Source organism: Dreissena polymorpha, chromosome 9 (assembly GCF_020536995.1).
Source record: "Dreissena polymorpha isolate Duluth1 chromosome 9, UMN_Dpol_1.0, whole genome shotgun sequence".
In the NCBI taxonomy this organism is placed as follows: domain Eukaryota; kingdom Metazoa; phylum Mollusca; class Bivalvia; order Myida; family Dreissenidae; genus Dreissena; species Dreissena polymorpha.
This window is the reverse complement of record NC_068363.1, coordinates 23,018,714-23,033,031: the sequence shown is the minus strand read 5'-3', so window position 1 is coordinate 23,033,031 and position 14,318 is coordinate 23,018,714. Positions and strand designations below refer to the sequence as shown.

Below are 14,318 nucleotides of genomic sequence, written 5' to 3'. Positions count from 1 at the left end.
GTATCCAAGAAAATGAGTTTTCTTTGATTTATAGCGTGACATAAATATGTTACGACTCTGGTTTACTTTCGATACGGGGTTGGCTTCAGCGTACAGGTTTGTCAATACTATATAAACTGTATGCTGAAGTTTCTTTAGCTAAACGTCGGCTCACTTTGCATACAATATGTTAAAAGTGTGTTTTTGGACGCTTTGCAGTTTTTTAGGACGCTCTCTGGGCGCCGCAATTGCTTTTTGACAGATAGACTGTATACACCGCTTTATTTGGAAAAAATGCGCTTTGTTAAACAAACCCGATAACCATTCTATATAAGCACCGCAAAGATCTTTAATACGCAAAAGGAACTCAATAAAAATCGATACGAACCCGTGTAAAAATAATATTCGTAACTTGATTTTGTAATTCTTAATGGTAGGACAAGATTTTAAAATAAATACGTAACGGACTTGAAAATAATTCGTAATTACGAAAATACGACCCTTATCTGGAGCTCTGTTACTGCAGGATATAGTGTAGAAAGCCATGTCCATGTCAAAGAAACTTATAAGTATACGCGTATTTAGTATTGTTATGAAATTTTGCATTAATATTCTTGTGTGTACATTGTTACTTAATGAATACAAGCTTGTGGGGTAGGGGTAATGAGAATTTCAATCTTACGATGTTTAGATCTCGGTTAAAAGAGAAAAATACTTAGTATACAACTTTGTTTATTTTTTCAGTTTTCAGACCTACTCATGCCTCCAGCCCCACCCCCATCCCAACCTCACCAACGCCATCCCTACATTGCCAGATTTAGCATAACTGCACGATAATAAAATAATCATAATATATAATATATATATATATATATATTAAGTCAGTAAGAACATTGAAGGTATTTACATTTACTGGATGGGTAAATGACTATTTTTATTTTGCATATTTTGATCATTTTCCATTATGTGCTTTTGATTTTCTTTCAAAATATTTCTAATAGTCCTATAAGATTTTAGTGAATTGTTCAAGATATACACGGCAAATTGCTTTTTTCACTTCGATTTAAGCTAATCACGTGTCTCTGATAATATATAAATGCTCAAATTCTTAGGAATAAACAACTTATTAAACAAGGGCTGTTTGTAAAACATGCATGCCCCCCTATATGGGCTATAAGTTGTAGTAGCAGCCATTGTGTGAATACGTTTTTTGTCACTGTGAACGGTGGTGGTGGTGGTGGTGGTGGTGGTAGTAGTAGTAGTAGTAGTAGTAGTAGTAGTAGTAGTAGTAGTAGTAGTAGTAGTAGTAGTTGTAGTAGTAGTAGTAGTAGTAGTAGTAGTACTAGTAGTAGTACTAGTAGAAGTACTAGTAGTAGTACTAGTAGAAGTACTAGTAGTAGTAGTAGTAGTAGTAGTAGTAGTAGTAGTAGTAGTAGTAGTAGTAGTAGTAGAAGTAGTAGTAGTAGTAGTAGTAGTAGAAGTAGTAGTAGAAGTAGTAGTAGCAGCAGCAGCAGCTGCAGTAGCAGCAGCAGCAGCAGTAGCAGTAGAAGTAGTAATAGTAGGAGTAGCAGTAGCAGTAGTAGAGTAGTAGTAGTAGTAGTAGTAGTAGTAGTAGTAGTAGTAGTAGTAGTAGTAGTAGTAGTAGTAGTAGAGTAGTAGTAGTAGTAGTAGTAGTAGTAGTAGTAGTAGTAGTAGTAGTAGTAGTAGTAGTAGAAGTAGTAGTAGAAGTAGTAGTAGCAGCAGCTGCAGTAGCAGCAGCAGCAGCAGCAGTAGTAATAGTAGTAGTTGTAGTAGTAGTAGTATGCATTACAAAAATGCAGTTAGCCTTACATTTGGTAAATTTAAATATATTACAAGGGAGGCAGATGCTGTAACAATAAATTTATACTTATTGCATGTGTTTCCCCTGTATATAAGAGAGATATAATAGTGTATTACCTCCCCTGTCCTGCTTATATATATATTAATCAACAAAATTAAACATTAACACAATATTTAATATACAAAATATACAAAAAATCTCATATTCTGATAATATTTTTACTGATCCACTGTATTTTACTAAAAGGATGATGTTTCATTGGACTGATAATTATAGATTTAGGATTACAGACCAGTTGCTTCAGTAATATTGTTCAGAGTGTGCCCTGTTGGCCGCGTATGCATTCTTGAGTTATCATTCAAAAACCATTTTACTATTTTGAGTAAACGTGACCTTGACCTTTGACCTAGTGACCTCAAAATCAATTGGGGTCATCTGCGAGTCATGATCAATGTACCTATGAAGTTTCATGATCCTAGGCCCAAGCGTTCTTGAGTTATCGTATGACAACCACATGGTGGACGGACGGACCGACCGACCGACATGAGCAAAGCAATATACCCTCTCTTCTTCGAAGGGGGGGGGGCATAATAAAGTTGTGTATGGGTCATTTTTGCATACACGGGTCGAACTTGTAATTTTGATGGGCCTTGTACAATCAAGCAGATTTTTGTCATTATTGTTATCACTCAATAGTCTTGCATGGGATTTTCAGCACTGTCTGTGCCTCCGGAAAATGGAGTCATTCCAAAAGCAAACGGCCGTGTTCCCAATTTTTGAAGTCATTTTTCCCAATTCCAATATAGCAGTGTTCTTTCAATATCGTTTAGACGTAAACAAACTAAAAACAGATTTGAGTGACTTCCCTTTATCTGTAATTAGCATGCGTGTACCGCCTCAGATGTAAGCATGATTTTCTGGATTCTTCTAGCATCATTTATAGCAATAAAGTCTGAACTGTTCCACAATAGTATGCAAAAGTAAAGGGGACCGCAAAGTACACATTCTAATCCAAATTGGAAAACGCTTACTTCTATTTCAATGTGCTTTTGCGAACATTGAGAGTTAACAAAATTACGATAGAAAATTGTCAAACAATTTAACAAAATTAAAAAAATATATATTAAAATTTAAAATATATGATAACTAAAAATGGCGCAGCAGAGGCCGACGCTTATCCCCGCGTTGCATGTTTGGCCCAGAAGCGCCCCAGGGTTGATAATGGGACCATGCATGATTGAGATTGACCGTATTGTCATAAGAGAAGTTCAGTATTATTTAGAAGTGAATCGGTGTAGAAATGAAGAAGTTAAGTAAACGGCAATTTTGTGTGGATGTGGCCTATGTGGGCGGGGCGCCCCAGGGTTGGTTATTGGACCATGCATAGTTGAGATTGACTGTATTGTCATAAGAGAAGTTCAGTATCAATAAGAAGTGAGTCGGTGTAGAAATGAAGAAGTTAGAGTGAAAGGCAATTTTGGGTGGGTGTGGCCTATGTGGGTGGGGCACCTCAGGGTTGGTAATGGGGCCATGCATAGTTGAGATTGACCGTATTGTCATGCATAGTTGAGATTGACCGTATTGTCATAAGAGAATTTCAGTATCAATTTGAAGTGAATCGATGTAGAAATGAAGAAATTATAGTAAAAGGCAATTTTGGGTTGTAGTGGTCTATGTGGGCGGGGCGCCCCAGGGTTGGTAATGGGGATATGCATAGTTGAGATTGACCGTATTGTCGTAAGAGAGGTTCAGTATCAATTTGAAGTAAATCGGTGCGGAAATAAAGAAATGAATGTAAAATAACATAAAAGGGACGAACAGACAGACGGACGGACGGCAGAGATCAATAAGGCTTTGAGTTGTGACTTATTTGATTAGTTAAGTGTTTTATTTACTGTTGATGACCATGTAATTAGTCATTTACTTATTACCTGTGTGATTTTAAAAATGGACAAGTTTCAATGTAATACTTTCCAGTTTTGCATGGCTTTTAAATTATAGTACATGTAGACACAGGTAAAGCAAAAAGTAAAGGGAAGTTAATTGGTCAAAACTGAATTATTTTTATCATAATAAAATAACACTATATAACATTCCCAAGACAGGCTGTCTCTCCGATGCAAAAAATCCCAAAGTTAACAATTTTGTCGATAAAAACTTCCCAATTATGCCAGACTCCTGTTTCCAAAATAGGAAGAACTGTCTTGTATTATATAATTTTATCATCTACATTCTACAATCATATTCTGTACTAAATGTACAAACATTGTTAACAACAATGCTAAAACATATGACTAAATTGCATTTATTTATCCTCAGGGGTAATTTAATTTAGAAGAAAATTCAAATTATGTGATATCATACAGAAAAAAACACCACACACATTTTTGCATGTAAAGCCACCCTGCAAATTTGTAATAATACCACATATGATATCAAGATTATGAAAACAATACTTTAAGTGGGTTTTGGAATATTGTCCATTACAGTTGTACTACCTTAATGAACAACTGATTTCAGTATTTGCCAATAATGATTATTTGAACATATGTTTGTGAATTATGGTCCAATTGCTATTCAGTTATCTGAATCGATAAGCCCCTTATCAAATACGGTATCACGGTTCAAATAACATACAACAAAATGCTTATACTAGTGCTCAGCAGAAAAGTATATTTCACTGAATTACATATTATAAAATAATATTTATCTAAAACAAAAACAAACGTAAAGCACTAGTTGTAATATAGTGCATACTTATATTTAAGTAATTAATGTGTTATTTACAGGAACACTTTATCTTCGGAGAGTCATTTACACGAATATCTTAATGTTAGATATTGACAGGATCATGACAGTAAGTATCAGGACTGATTAGTTTCCGTAAATGTATAATTATAATTTTATGTATATTTAATGTCAATAAGTTACTAAAATGACTGTGTTTAACTGTGTGGGAAATAATATGTATCATGACTATGTTTATGAAATGTGAAGTATTTGGTAAAAGTATTTGGTAAAACATTGGTTTATGAGATTTGAAGTACATGCAGTTCACAATCGTGTTAGTCAGATAAAAAAATAATGCAAGAACTTGTAAGGAGATGTACAGTACTTAGTGCTATGATCATGCAAAAACATGAATATGCCCCATACATCTTTCACTTTATTCGGATAATGCAACTTCGTGCTTTCCCTTCTCAAAAAAGTGTGTGAAATGTACGTTTTAAGTACGTTTTGCGTGTGTTAAACGTGGCGGTATTGGCACTGCGTTTTTTGTGCGCTTTTTCTTACCGAGTGAGTTTTTAACAAAAACAAACAAGAAAATGTGCGCTTTTTGTGGATAAATGTGCGCTTTATGTGCGTTAAACGTGCGCTTTATATAAATGTGTTCAATGTGCGCTTTTATGTGCGTTAAATGTGCGTTAAACATGCGCTTTTTATATAAGAGCGTTTTTGACTACCATTTATGTGTGTAAAATGTGCGCTTTTAAGTGCGTTAAATGTGCGCTTTTTGTGAGTTAAATGTGCGCTTTTTTTTATTTAAAAAGCGCACATTTAACTCACAAAAAGTGCAGTTATAACCCACATAAAAGCGCACATGTGTGTTAAATGTGCGCTTTTATGTGCGTTAAATGTGCGTTAAACGTGCGCTTTTTATAAGTGCGTTTTTGACTGCCATTTATGTGTGTAAAATGTGCGCTTTTAAGTGCGTTAAATGTGCGCTTTTTGTGAGTTAAATGTGCGCTTTTTTATTTAAAAAGCGCACATTTAACTCACGAAAAGCGCAGTTATAACCCACATAAAAGCGCACATGTGTGTTAAATGTATGCTTTTATGTGCGTTAAATGTGCGCTTTTCAAATAAAAAAGCGCACATTTAACTCACAAAAAGCACACATTTAACACACGTTAAGCGCAGTTATAACCCACACAAAACGCACAATTTACGCACATGAATGGCAGCAAAAAACTCACTCACAAAAAGCACACATGTGCGTTAAAGGGGCATCTTTTGCCTTAACAGTTGATTCAATTATATGCTGCTAAAAGTTTTTTTTAATTCAGATATGCAATAAAAGCCAATAATTATATAAACATATATATTTGTGTATTTTAATAATTACAAGATAATTCAATTTTATACTTTAATGTACACTAACATTTTTTAACATACATGAGTAATTAAATATCAATGGCAATTTGATGAAATAAATATAAACATAATTTGATTATAAATAAACAAAAAATAATAGCATACTATAATAACATATGTACAGTATATACACACGAACAGCTATATACATAAGAAAGATGCATATCAATCAAGGCCTGTCAGCATTTCTTTGAGGCGGCGGAGTGCAGCTCTCATCTTTCTCTCCAAGTCTGCCACCAGCCGGTCAAACTTCTTTGCGACTATTATACTGTCATGGCCTTTGCGCGATGCGTCTCGTGCATGATCCCATTTGATCAGGTCCTGAAAGATATTTTATAAAGTAAGTGTTGAATGTTGCTGTTATGGTAATCTTGTTGCTATAAAAATTAGAAACTTAAATCAAAGCTAGTTTGTTTGCTTGTTGTTTTTGGTTGTTTATTTTGCAATTTTAATCCCCTGATCACATGTGACTTAACGCTTTTCATAAATAAATACGTTTGATAGAAAATACTGTTCGAAAATGTACCAAGATACGTGGTCTCATTTTGCTGTGTGGACTGGTCAGAAGTGTGACACCTTTAAAATGCAAAAACCAGTACCCTGTATAGTTTTACCTCTAAACAAATCCAGCTTTTCTTGGTCAAGGAGAGGGCGCGGTTTTCCCTCTCCTGTTCTGCACCTCATGTCGGCCAGCTTGTGCAGGGTAAAACCTAGTCCAAATAATTAGACGTAAGCTACCCCGCTTACGTCTAAACGGCTACCGTCGTTTTCCTATAGCAAATTGATTTCAGCTTTTTTTCAGTTTTTCTTGTTAAATCTTTGCTAATACATACAATGGTCATTAGTTAGACCAAAATGAGAACGATTACCTCTTAAATGTGTGAAATTGTCGAAGAACAACAGTTTTGTAAATTTTGAAAATAAACATAAACAACACACGAAGTGTTTTTGACGGTTATAGAATTACTTTGAATTACTTTGAACGAAATTAATTTTTCATAGGTTACACATGACCAATTGTTGTTATACAACAGACCAAAGCATATTTAAGCTTTCTGTACACTTTTAATAAATGAAACCTTTGTGTGTGTGTGTTAAAACCAGCAGTTGTATACATTAGTAATTATTTGAACAACATAGTGAAAGGTATGATTTAAGAAATTCTGTGTTTGTGAGGAAACAAGGAATAATACTAAATAACACATTTTGTTCAAAGAATATGTGGAAGGTGTTTATTTCAATCCAATATGCCACACGAAGCACACGAGGAAAACATATTTTAACAAGAAATAAACACAAATAAAACAAAACAAAAATGCAAAACTACACACGTACGCCCGTTCAAGCGCACAGACACAAACACTCATACAAACAAGAACACACTCACAAGTAAAAAAACATACTTTAACGTAAATGAACTAAACTTTTTTACATCATGAAAAAGCGGAGTAGCTCATTATGCGTAAGAAATAATAATAATCGAAACATTCTGTACACAATAATAATTATCGAATAGTTCCTTAAATCAAAATAATCGGAAGTGATCAGCATATAGTTACCGATCACTAAGCTCTATCAAACGAAATATAGTACTTATTCGGTAATCATAACAAATATGATGTCAGCAAATTACATAGCATCAGAAACATAAAACATAACTAACGATTCACATAGTATAAACATATGAACAAATAATAAATATCTCTGTACGATGTTTCTCTGTAAATGAACAGAAACAGAAACGATCAGCATATAGTTACCGATTAGTAAGGCCTATCTCAACGAAATATAGGACTTATTCGGTATTATTAGAACAAAGATGATGTTAGTAAATTACATAGAAACAGAGATATAAAACATAACGATACACATAGTATAAACATATAACCAAATCATAATTTACTCTGAATACAGTTAAACGTAAGAATCCAAAATATTATGAACATCTGCAAAACATACTTCAATTAGTTTTTTTCATATGAATTTCTTAACTATTTAAGTACGTAAGGGGTATTACTATTACACTATGAAGAAAGATGCTTACTAAGTTGAGTTAACTACCTATTCTCAATTCTAAATTATTAGATTATTTTTTATGGAAATAAGAGACCTTAAACATAATCTTTTTGCCTAAAGAAACGGAAAAGTGCTAAAGTGACACATTCATTTAAACGTTTAATGTAAACAATATTAAATGAAATCTTTATTTTTTGGAAGTAATACATTTTAGTGAAATGTAAAATTCGATATTTGTGAAGGTGTTTAGTGATGAACAACATGTGGTTAAAACAGTTGTAGCCATCTGTCGCGGGTATTGTCAATTTCAATAACTTTAAACATTCTCAATATTGTATAATAAATTGAATAGTTTATGAATTATCCCTCTGACCAATTGTAAAGAAATCAACTGCATAATTGCTTTATTCTCATTTTATTTTTAAACGTATACACTTTATAAGTATTTATTTATTTGTCCGTTGCACTCAAATCTCTAAATATGTATTAAAAGCATTAAAACTTTATATTATACAGTCATTTTAACCAGCAATACATTGTACAAAAAACCGAAATGTTTAAGTTTAATATTGATTGAACAGATAAAGCACGAGATCTGTGACCAAACAATTAAAAAAACACACACGTACACACGCAGCCACAATTGCACACATACACGAACACACACAGTCACACACACGCATGCACCCACGGAGTCGCACACACGCGCGCACAGATAAAAAGTCACGCACACACGCACGCACGTATGTATCTACACGCTTAAACAAAACACGAATGGCTTTAAAAAAAGTGTAAAACCCCAGAAGCACCGATACGTAACAAAGTCGCACCATAACCATTTATAAAGGCCACATTCCGCAGAAGACAAATACAAACATTTTACATGACTGCATTACAAAAACAGCTATTCCACTTAAAATGTGTCTTATTTATGAATTGTATTTTATGAATGCTGGCATGTAGGGAGACTACAAACAGTGAACACAACAATACAAATCTCCCATTAACGGAAATTGTTCGCATGAAACTTTAAGTATGTAGAAAAGATTCAATTATTGAAATCCAAGCACTTATACCATTATCTAACAAATATGAGCCTCGCTCTGTGAAAAGGGGGTTTAATGCATGTGCGTAAAGTGTCGTCCCAGATTAGCCTGTGCAGTCCGCACAGGCTTATCAGAGACGACATTTTTCACCTAAACTGGAGTTTTGCTCAGATGAGATTTTCTTTCTGCGAACAATGTCATACAAGTGGAAAGTGTCATCCCTGATTAGCCTCTGCGGACTGCACAGACTAATCTGGGACGAAACTTTACGCATTTGCATTAATCCCCATTTTCACAGAGCGAGGTTCATAGATATTAATTGGAAATATTGAATCAACTGATTCAAAGATGCAGCCCGATGTATTCTTTTTCGTACCTGGGCGTTGAAATCAGAACTAGCTACGCACACACTTATTTTCAAGCAAGTTTATTCACAATTGTTTTTTTTACTTACTGTCTATCACCACTTTCTTAAGCCTATCGAGGCGCAGCGACAATTGCTTGATTTTTGCTGCAAATCCACCTGGTTGCTTTGGGTTTATGTTATAAACATAACCAGGAAATGCGTTATGGTAACGCGCAGGTACATTCGTGAACAGATGTTCATCGTGCAATAACTCAATGATCCTACTCACGTTTGTGTCTCGGTTACAGTCCCTGTACCGATGTCGATATATTTCGTGCTGGATAACATTGGAATCGAACACCGAATCTAATGCTTCACCCAATGGACCGATAATCTGACTGCATCTTTGAATCGTTAGGTCCGTGTAACGACCCTTTGCTGCATCGAGCAAATCTTTGAACAGTCTGTTCAAGATCTCGTTCATAAAATCCATAGGGAGATTTCGACCTACACCACCAGCATAATTCACAGTTCTGTTGTGAATGAGGTCATGTCGCAGTTTTTCTGGTAGCCATCCATTGACAGCCGCTAGAAGTCGATGGGCTAGAATGACGTATTTTGGATGTCTGTGCCAAAAGAAGTGCACCAGATCAAACTTCCAAAAAGTCAGCATTGCTTGTCCGTCTGCTTCTCTGACAGCATCTCTGCGACACAACAAATTAAGGCCGCACCAAAGTATAGCTTTGGTGTAGTTCTTCTTGAAATCGACATTTGGACGAACGTCTTGACGTTTCTTTTCTACTTTTCCCTTTTTGCCCCTCATACTCCGACAGTCATCCGTACAGAACCAGCGGCCTTTTGGTGGATTTTTTGGATCAATTCCAAGGCAACGCATATGGTACCATTCTACCTTTTTGCACATTGTCTCTGCTGCGCAGCCAATCATTGGTTCATGTGTCCCAAGGTCTATGCGACAATCGCAGTACTGGTATGGTACAATTTGTCTGTTTTTGCATTCAGAGGAACAGTACCACGGTGTTGGTATGTTGTCTGGGTCGACCCCTACACACGCATAATGAAAAAATTCACCCCGTGCACACTGGCTGCGACATTCGCAACCGATCATTTCTTCATCATTTTCCTCACCACAACAAACGACATTCTCTTCTGTGACATCTTCGCGCGTCAGTTTAGAAACGTCAAGCGTCTGCCAAACTTCGTTTACAACTGTTGCTGTGATGTTATCAAAGTACTCTTGTTTGTCAAGGTTATTTGCCGTCTCTATACCATCAGGCGCAGTTTGCGGTCGATCAGAAGGACTGTTCATTTTCAATTGCTCCATTAAAAGCAAGCAAACAAATCCTTCCACAATGGTCGCCATGAGTTCCCATGCATGCGAAAAGCATTCCGAAATATCGCTGCGAACCTGTCGAAAATTAAATAGGTTTTTAAGTTGGCAAATTGTCCCCCTGTCGGCTGCACTAGACTGTTTGAAAAATTCATCGTAGAAGTCTTGCAACAGTAGCATTTCTTTATGAAATTCTTGTGCAGCAGGCTCAAGGCCTTCAAGTCGTTCAGATGGGTCCAGTCCATTTGCTCTGGCCTTGTGGGCATCGTTTCCACGCTCGCAACTGAGGCCGTCGCCGTAAACTATTGATGTAAATGGTTTATTTCCAACAACCGGAACATACTTCTGCAGCTTTTCATAAATACCAATTGCACCCTGTGTTGAAGATGGATCCTCGTTAAAGACACCCAAGTTGATAATAAGGCTTTTTCTCGTAGACTGCAATGTATAATCGTGAACAATGTGGGAAGTCGCCTCGAAATTTTCTTTAAACCATTGTAAATGACGCGTGACTATTCTGCCGACAATGACACGCATGCGATACTCTTGACGTTCAACATCTTCTTTGTTTGGTAAAAAGTGTTCTACCGGTATTGCTTGTGCTTCTATCACAGACGGGTCGTCGTAGAACTTGGCAGTTGGAGATCCGACTCTGTTAATTGCCATATAACCTAGAGCCATATTTACATACTTGTTTTTGACTTTTTCGGTTGGACGTCTTGTTATCACCTTTTTCCCAACATTGTCCCAACACATTGTGAACCCAGGAGCCATGCACGTGTCTAAATCTTTCCCATCCTCACCGCCGGATTTTTTTTCAGCTTCTTGTTCCCCAATGCTATCATCAATCTCAACATCCTCCCCTATTCCAACGCCCGATTCTTCGGTTGTGTAAACTTCGACGTCATCTTTACCAACATCAGCAATGTCATCTCCCTCCTCCTCCTCCTCTTCATCCTGCTCTTCCTCGTCATCATCACTTTCAACATCATCTCCTTCATCATCATCTTCTACCTCATCATCATCCTCCACCTCATCATCATCCATTTCAACATCCATAGGGCCATCTGTAGTCTGATATTCTAAACTCAAGTCGTGCGCTGTGTTTTCTGAGTACAAAATAGTGTCATCACACTCCATTTCAGACTGAATGCAGCTTTCGTCCTCACCTATCAAGGGGTGTTCGGACAGAGCAAATGACAAGTCTGGGTCGGCACATTCAGCGTCACCTACTTGCAACTGATTGTTTAAACAGAACTCTGTATTCTCCTTTAGTTTCAACGCTGCTAAATCAAAGTCGCGCCTGATTTGATCAATGGCATTAAGTGTGGCATCGTAACCGGCACACAACCCAAGCCTACTGAGCTGTTTGATCGTCTCTCTTTTTAAGCGTCCCCTCCACAGCTGCACTGATAATAATGTTTGTAGGAAGTTACATGTCTTAGGCGCTTTGACATGGAGAACAGACGATAGCACTGTACCAATCCGAGGTTTCAAATTAACTGAGCCTCTTGTGAGATTGTCCTTGTTTTTTTTTGTTGTCACGGAACCCACTACAACGTTGTATAACAGTGGTGCCTTTTCCGATACATTTTGGAGAGTGTTGTCCCATGTGAATTCACTAATGGTTGAAATGTTCACTGGCTGACACAGAGGTAACTCATTCTTTTGTTCTAGAAGACGCCGAACCTCGGATCGAACTATTTTTGAAGCAACCGTGTGGAAATGTCTTCGAGATGCGGTCGAGGCATTATAAAGGCCAAAGATGGCACGCCTGTATTGACGTGCTCTGATTGATGTTATGATCGTGTCCCATTTCGATGGAAGCTTCAGTGAGCGCGCAACATTCTTTTTCTGAAAATAATAATAAACAATCGTATTAACAGTAATGGATAATATAATATTTCCTCACATTGTAGGAAAACGTTTGTAATATTGTAGGAAGTTGCAAAACAGTATCAGTGGTCATCATAATAGTAAAACCTAAAGAAGAAAGTTGTTTTCATTAGCCGACCGACCCTAATTTTTCTCGCCGACACTGCATTTGTGTGTTTATTAGTATTACAAAACGAGTTCACAGCTAACAATCTTTGTTTTCGGTCTCCTTTATTGACATAAAACAAGGTTCTAAAAAATATGTCTTTTCCAACTTATTAATAAATATATATATGAATAAAATAATGCTGCATGTCAATAAGGATAATTTTGGTCAATAAATGATTTTCATTGAAAACAAACTTAAATATTTTAGAATAATAGAAGAAAAAAGTTGCAGCGACCTACCAACCCTTATTTTGGAGCGATTTAGTGGACGGTCAGAAAAATGTGTGTGTAAAGAAAATGCAGGCCGGCGAAAATAGACAGACAGACGGACAAACACTCTTGTCATCTGCTATTCTACAGCCAATGATAATTCTACATCGGGGCTTTGAAAACACAAATCTTCGCTTATAATGTTATTCTTTACGCGAAGGTAATTTGCATAACGTAATATTCACTAATCACTACATACACTTCTACACTTAAATTAATATTTAAGGGGAAAAAAATACATGACATTGGCGCGCTAATTCCTGTTACATTTCTTCAATGCAACGGAAATCTATAAAGGAGCCGTCTACGCAGCGTGTCATTAAATCAACAGTGGTTTAATGGCTATTAATTGGACGTCCCATGAAGCGCAATTGATAATAGCGGGTTGTACCTACTCCTATAAATATTAGGTCGATATACATCGTAATCGGTAGATTACGTCTAATTATTTGAACTCGGTTGTACCATGCTTTGGGCGGTCAACAGAGAAAATCTACCGTATTTTTGTTGATTTATTCAAAATTGTACTGATTAACGAATTTAATGAATTGTAAAATTGTTAAAGTTGCGCGCAGCCTGAATGAAAATATAGAAAATATGTAACACATGATTATTGTTTAAATAACAAAATACTGCCAGAAATGAAGATAAAATGTCTCGATAGATGAAATAGATATTATGATCGGAGAGTTGTCAATGAAAAATACACAAGGCTAATCATTTTGCGGCCCCAATACCGGAATGCTTCCGACGCGGCTGATTGTTTTATGTTGACAATCGTATAAGGAGTATGAAACCCCGACTCTCTATGCGTACTGCTTTAATTTGACCCTGCATACTAGCTTAATTGGTGGTGTCAGTTGTTGTCTTATCTAACAAATAATTTAAATGATGATTGAAAAACTCTGCGTGCGTACAAAATAAAGTCACGTGCCCCACACCGGCACCCCAGATGACACCAACGCTTAATTTATAAATATATGTTAAAATAAGGACGGAAAAAAGTAATTTGCCCACAGTAGCCTGTTATTTCAGGCTACTGCGAGACAAACAGCTACGACACAGAAAAACTGCACGAATGAGGGGGGGGGGGCACATCATGACATCCGTCACGTGCTTCCATCAAGACCCATTTATCAGTCACAATACACGCGTTGTTAATGCTAATCTGCGGACACAATACATGCGCCGATGTGATACTCTCAGCAGGGGAACTAGGGATACGTTGCCACAGCTGCCCGTTAACAGATCCTTATCGCCGCGTTAATATCATCTTAAACGGGTGGGCTATCA

At 36.5% G+C, this 14,318-nt stretch overlaps 1 protein-coding gene across 1 annotated transcript; it reads right to left on the bottom strand.

Annotated features, from left to right (window-relative positions):
* Positions 1–8,392: 8,392 nt before the first annotated feature.
* Positions 8,393–12,632, bottom strand: LOC127845418 (uncharacterized). The gene has a single exon (XM_052376318.1). The coding sequence runs from the start codon at positions 11,850–11,852 to the stop codon at positions 9,465–9,467; it is 2,388 nt and encodes a 795-aa protein (XP_052232278.1). The 5' UTR covers positions 11,853–12,632; the 3' UTR covers positions 8,393–9,464.
* Positions 12,633–14,318: the final 1,686 nt, after the last annotated feature.

Excerpts from the sequence above, each read along its gene's own strand:
- LOC127845418 (XM_052376318.1), bottom strand. The coding sequence starts at position 11,852 with ATGGAGTGTGATGACACTATTTTGTACTCAGAAAACACAGCGCACGAC.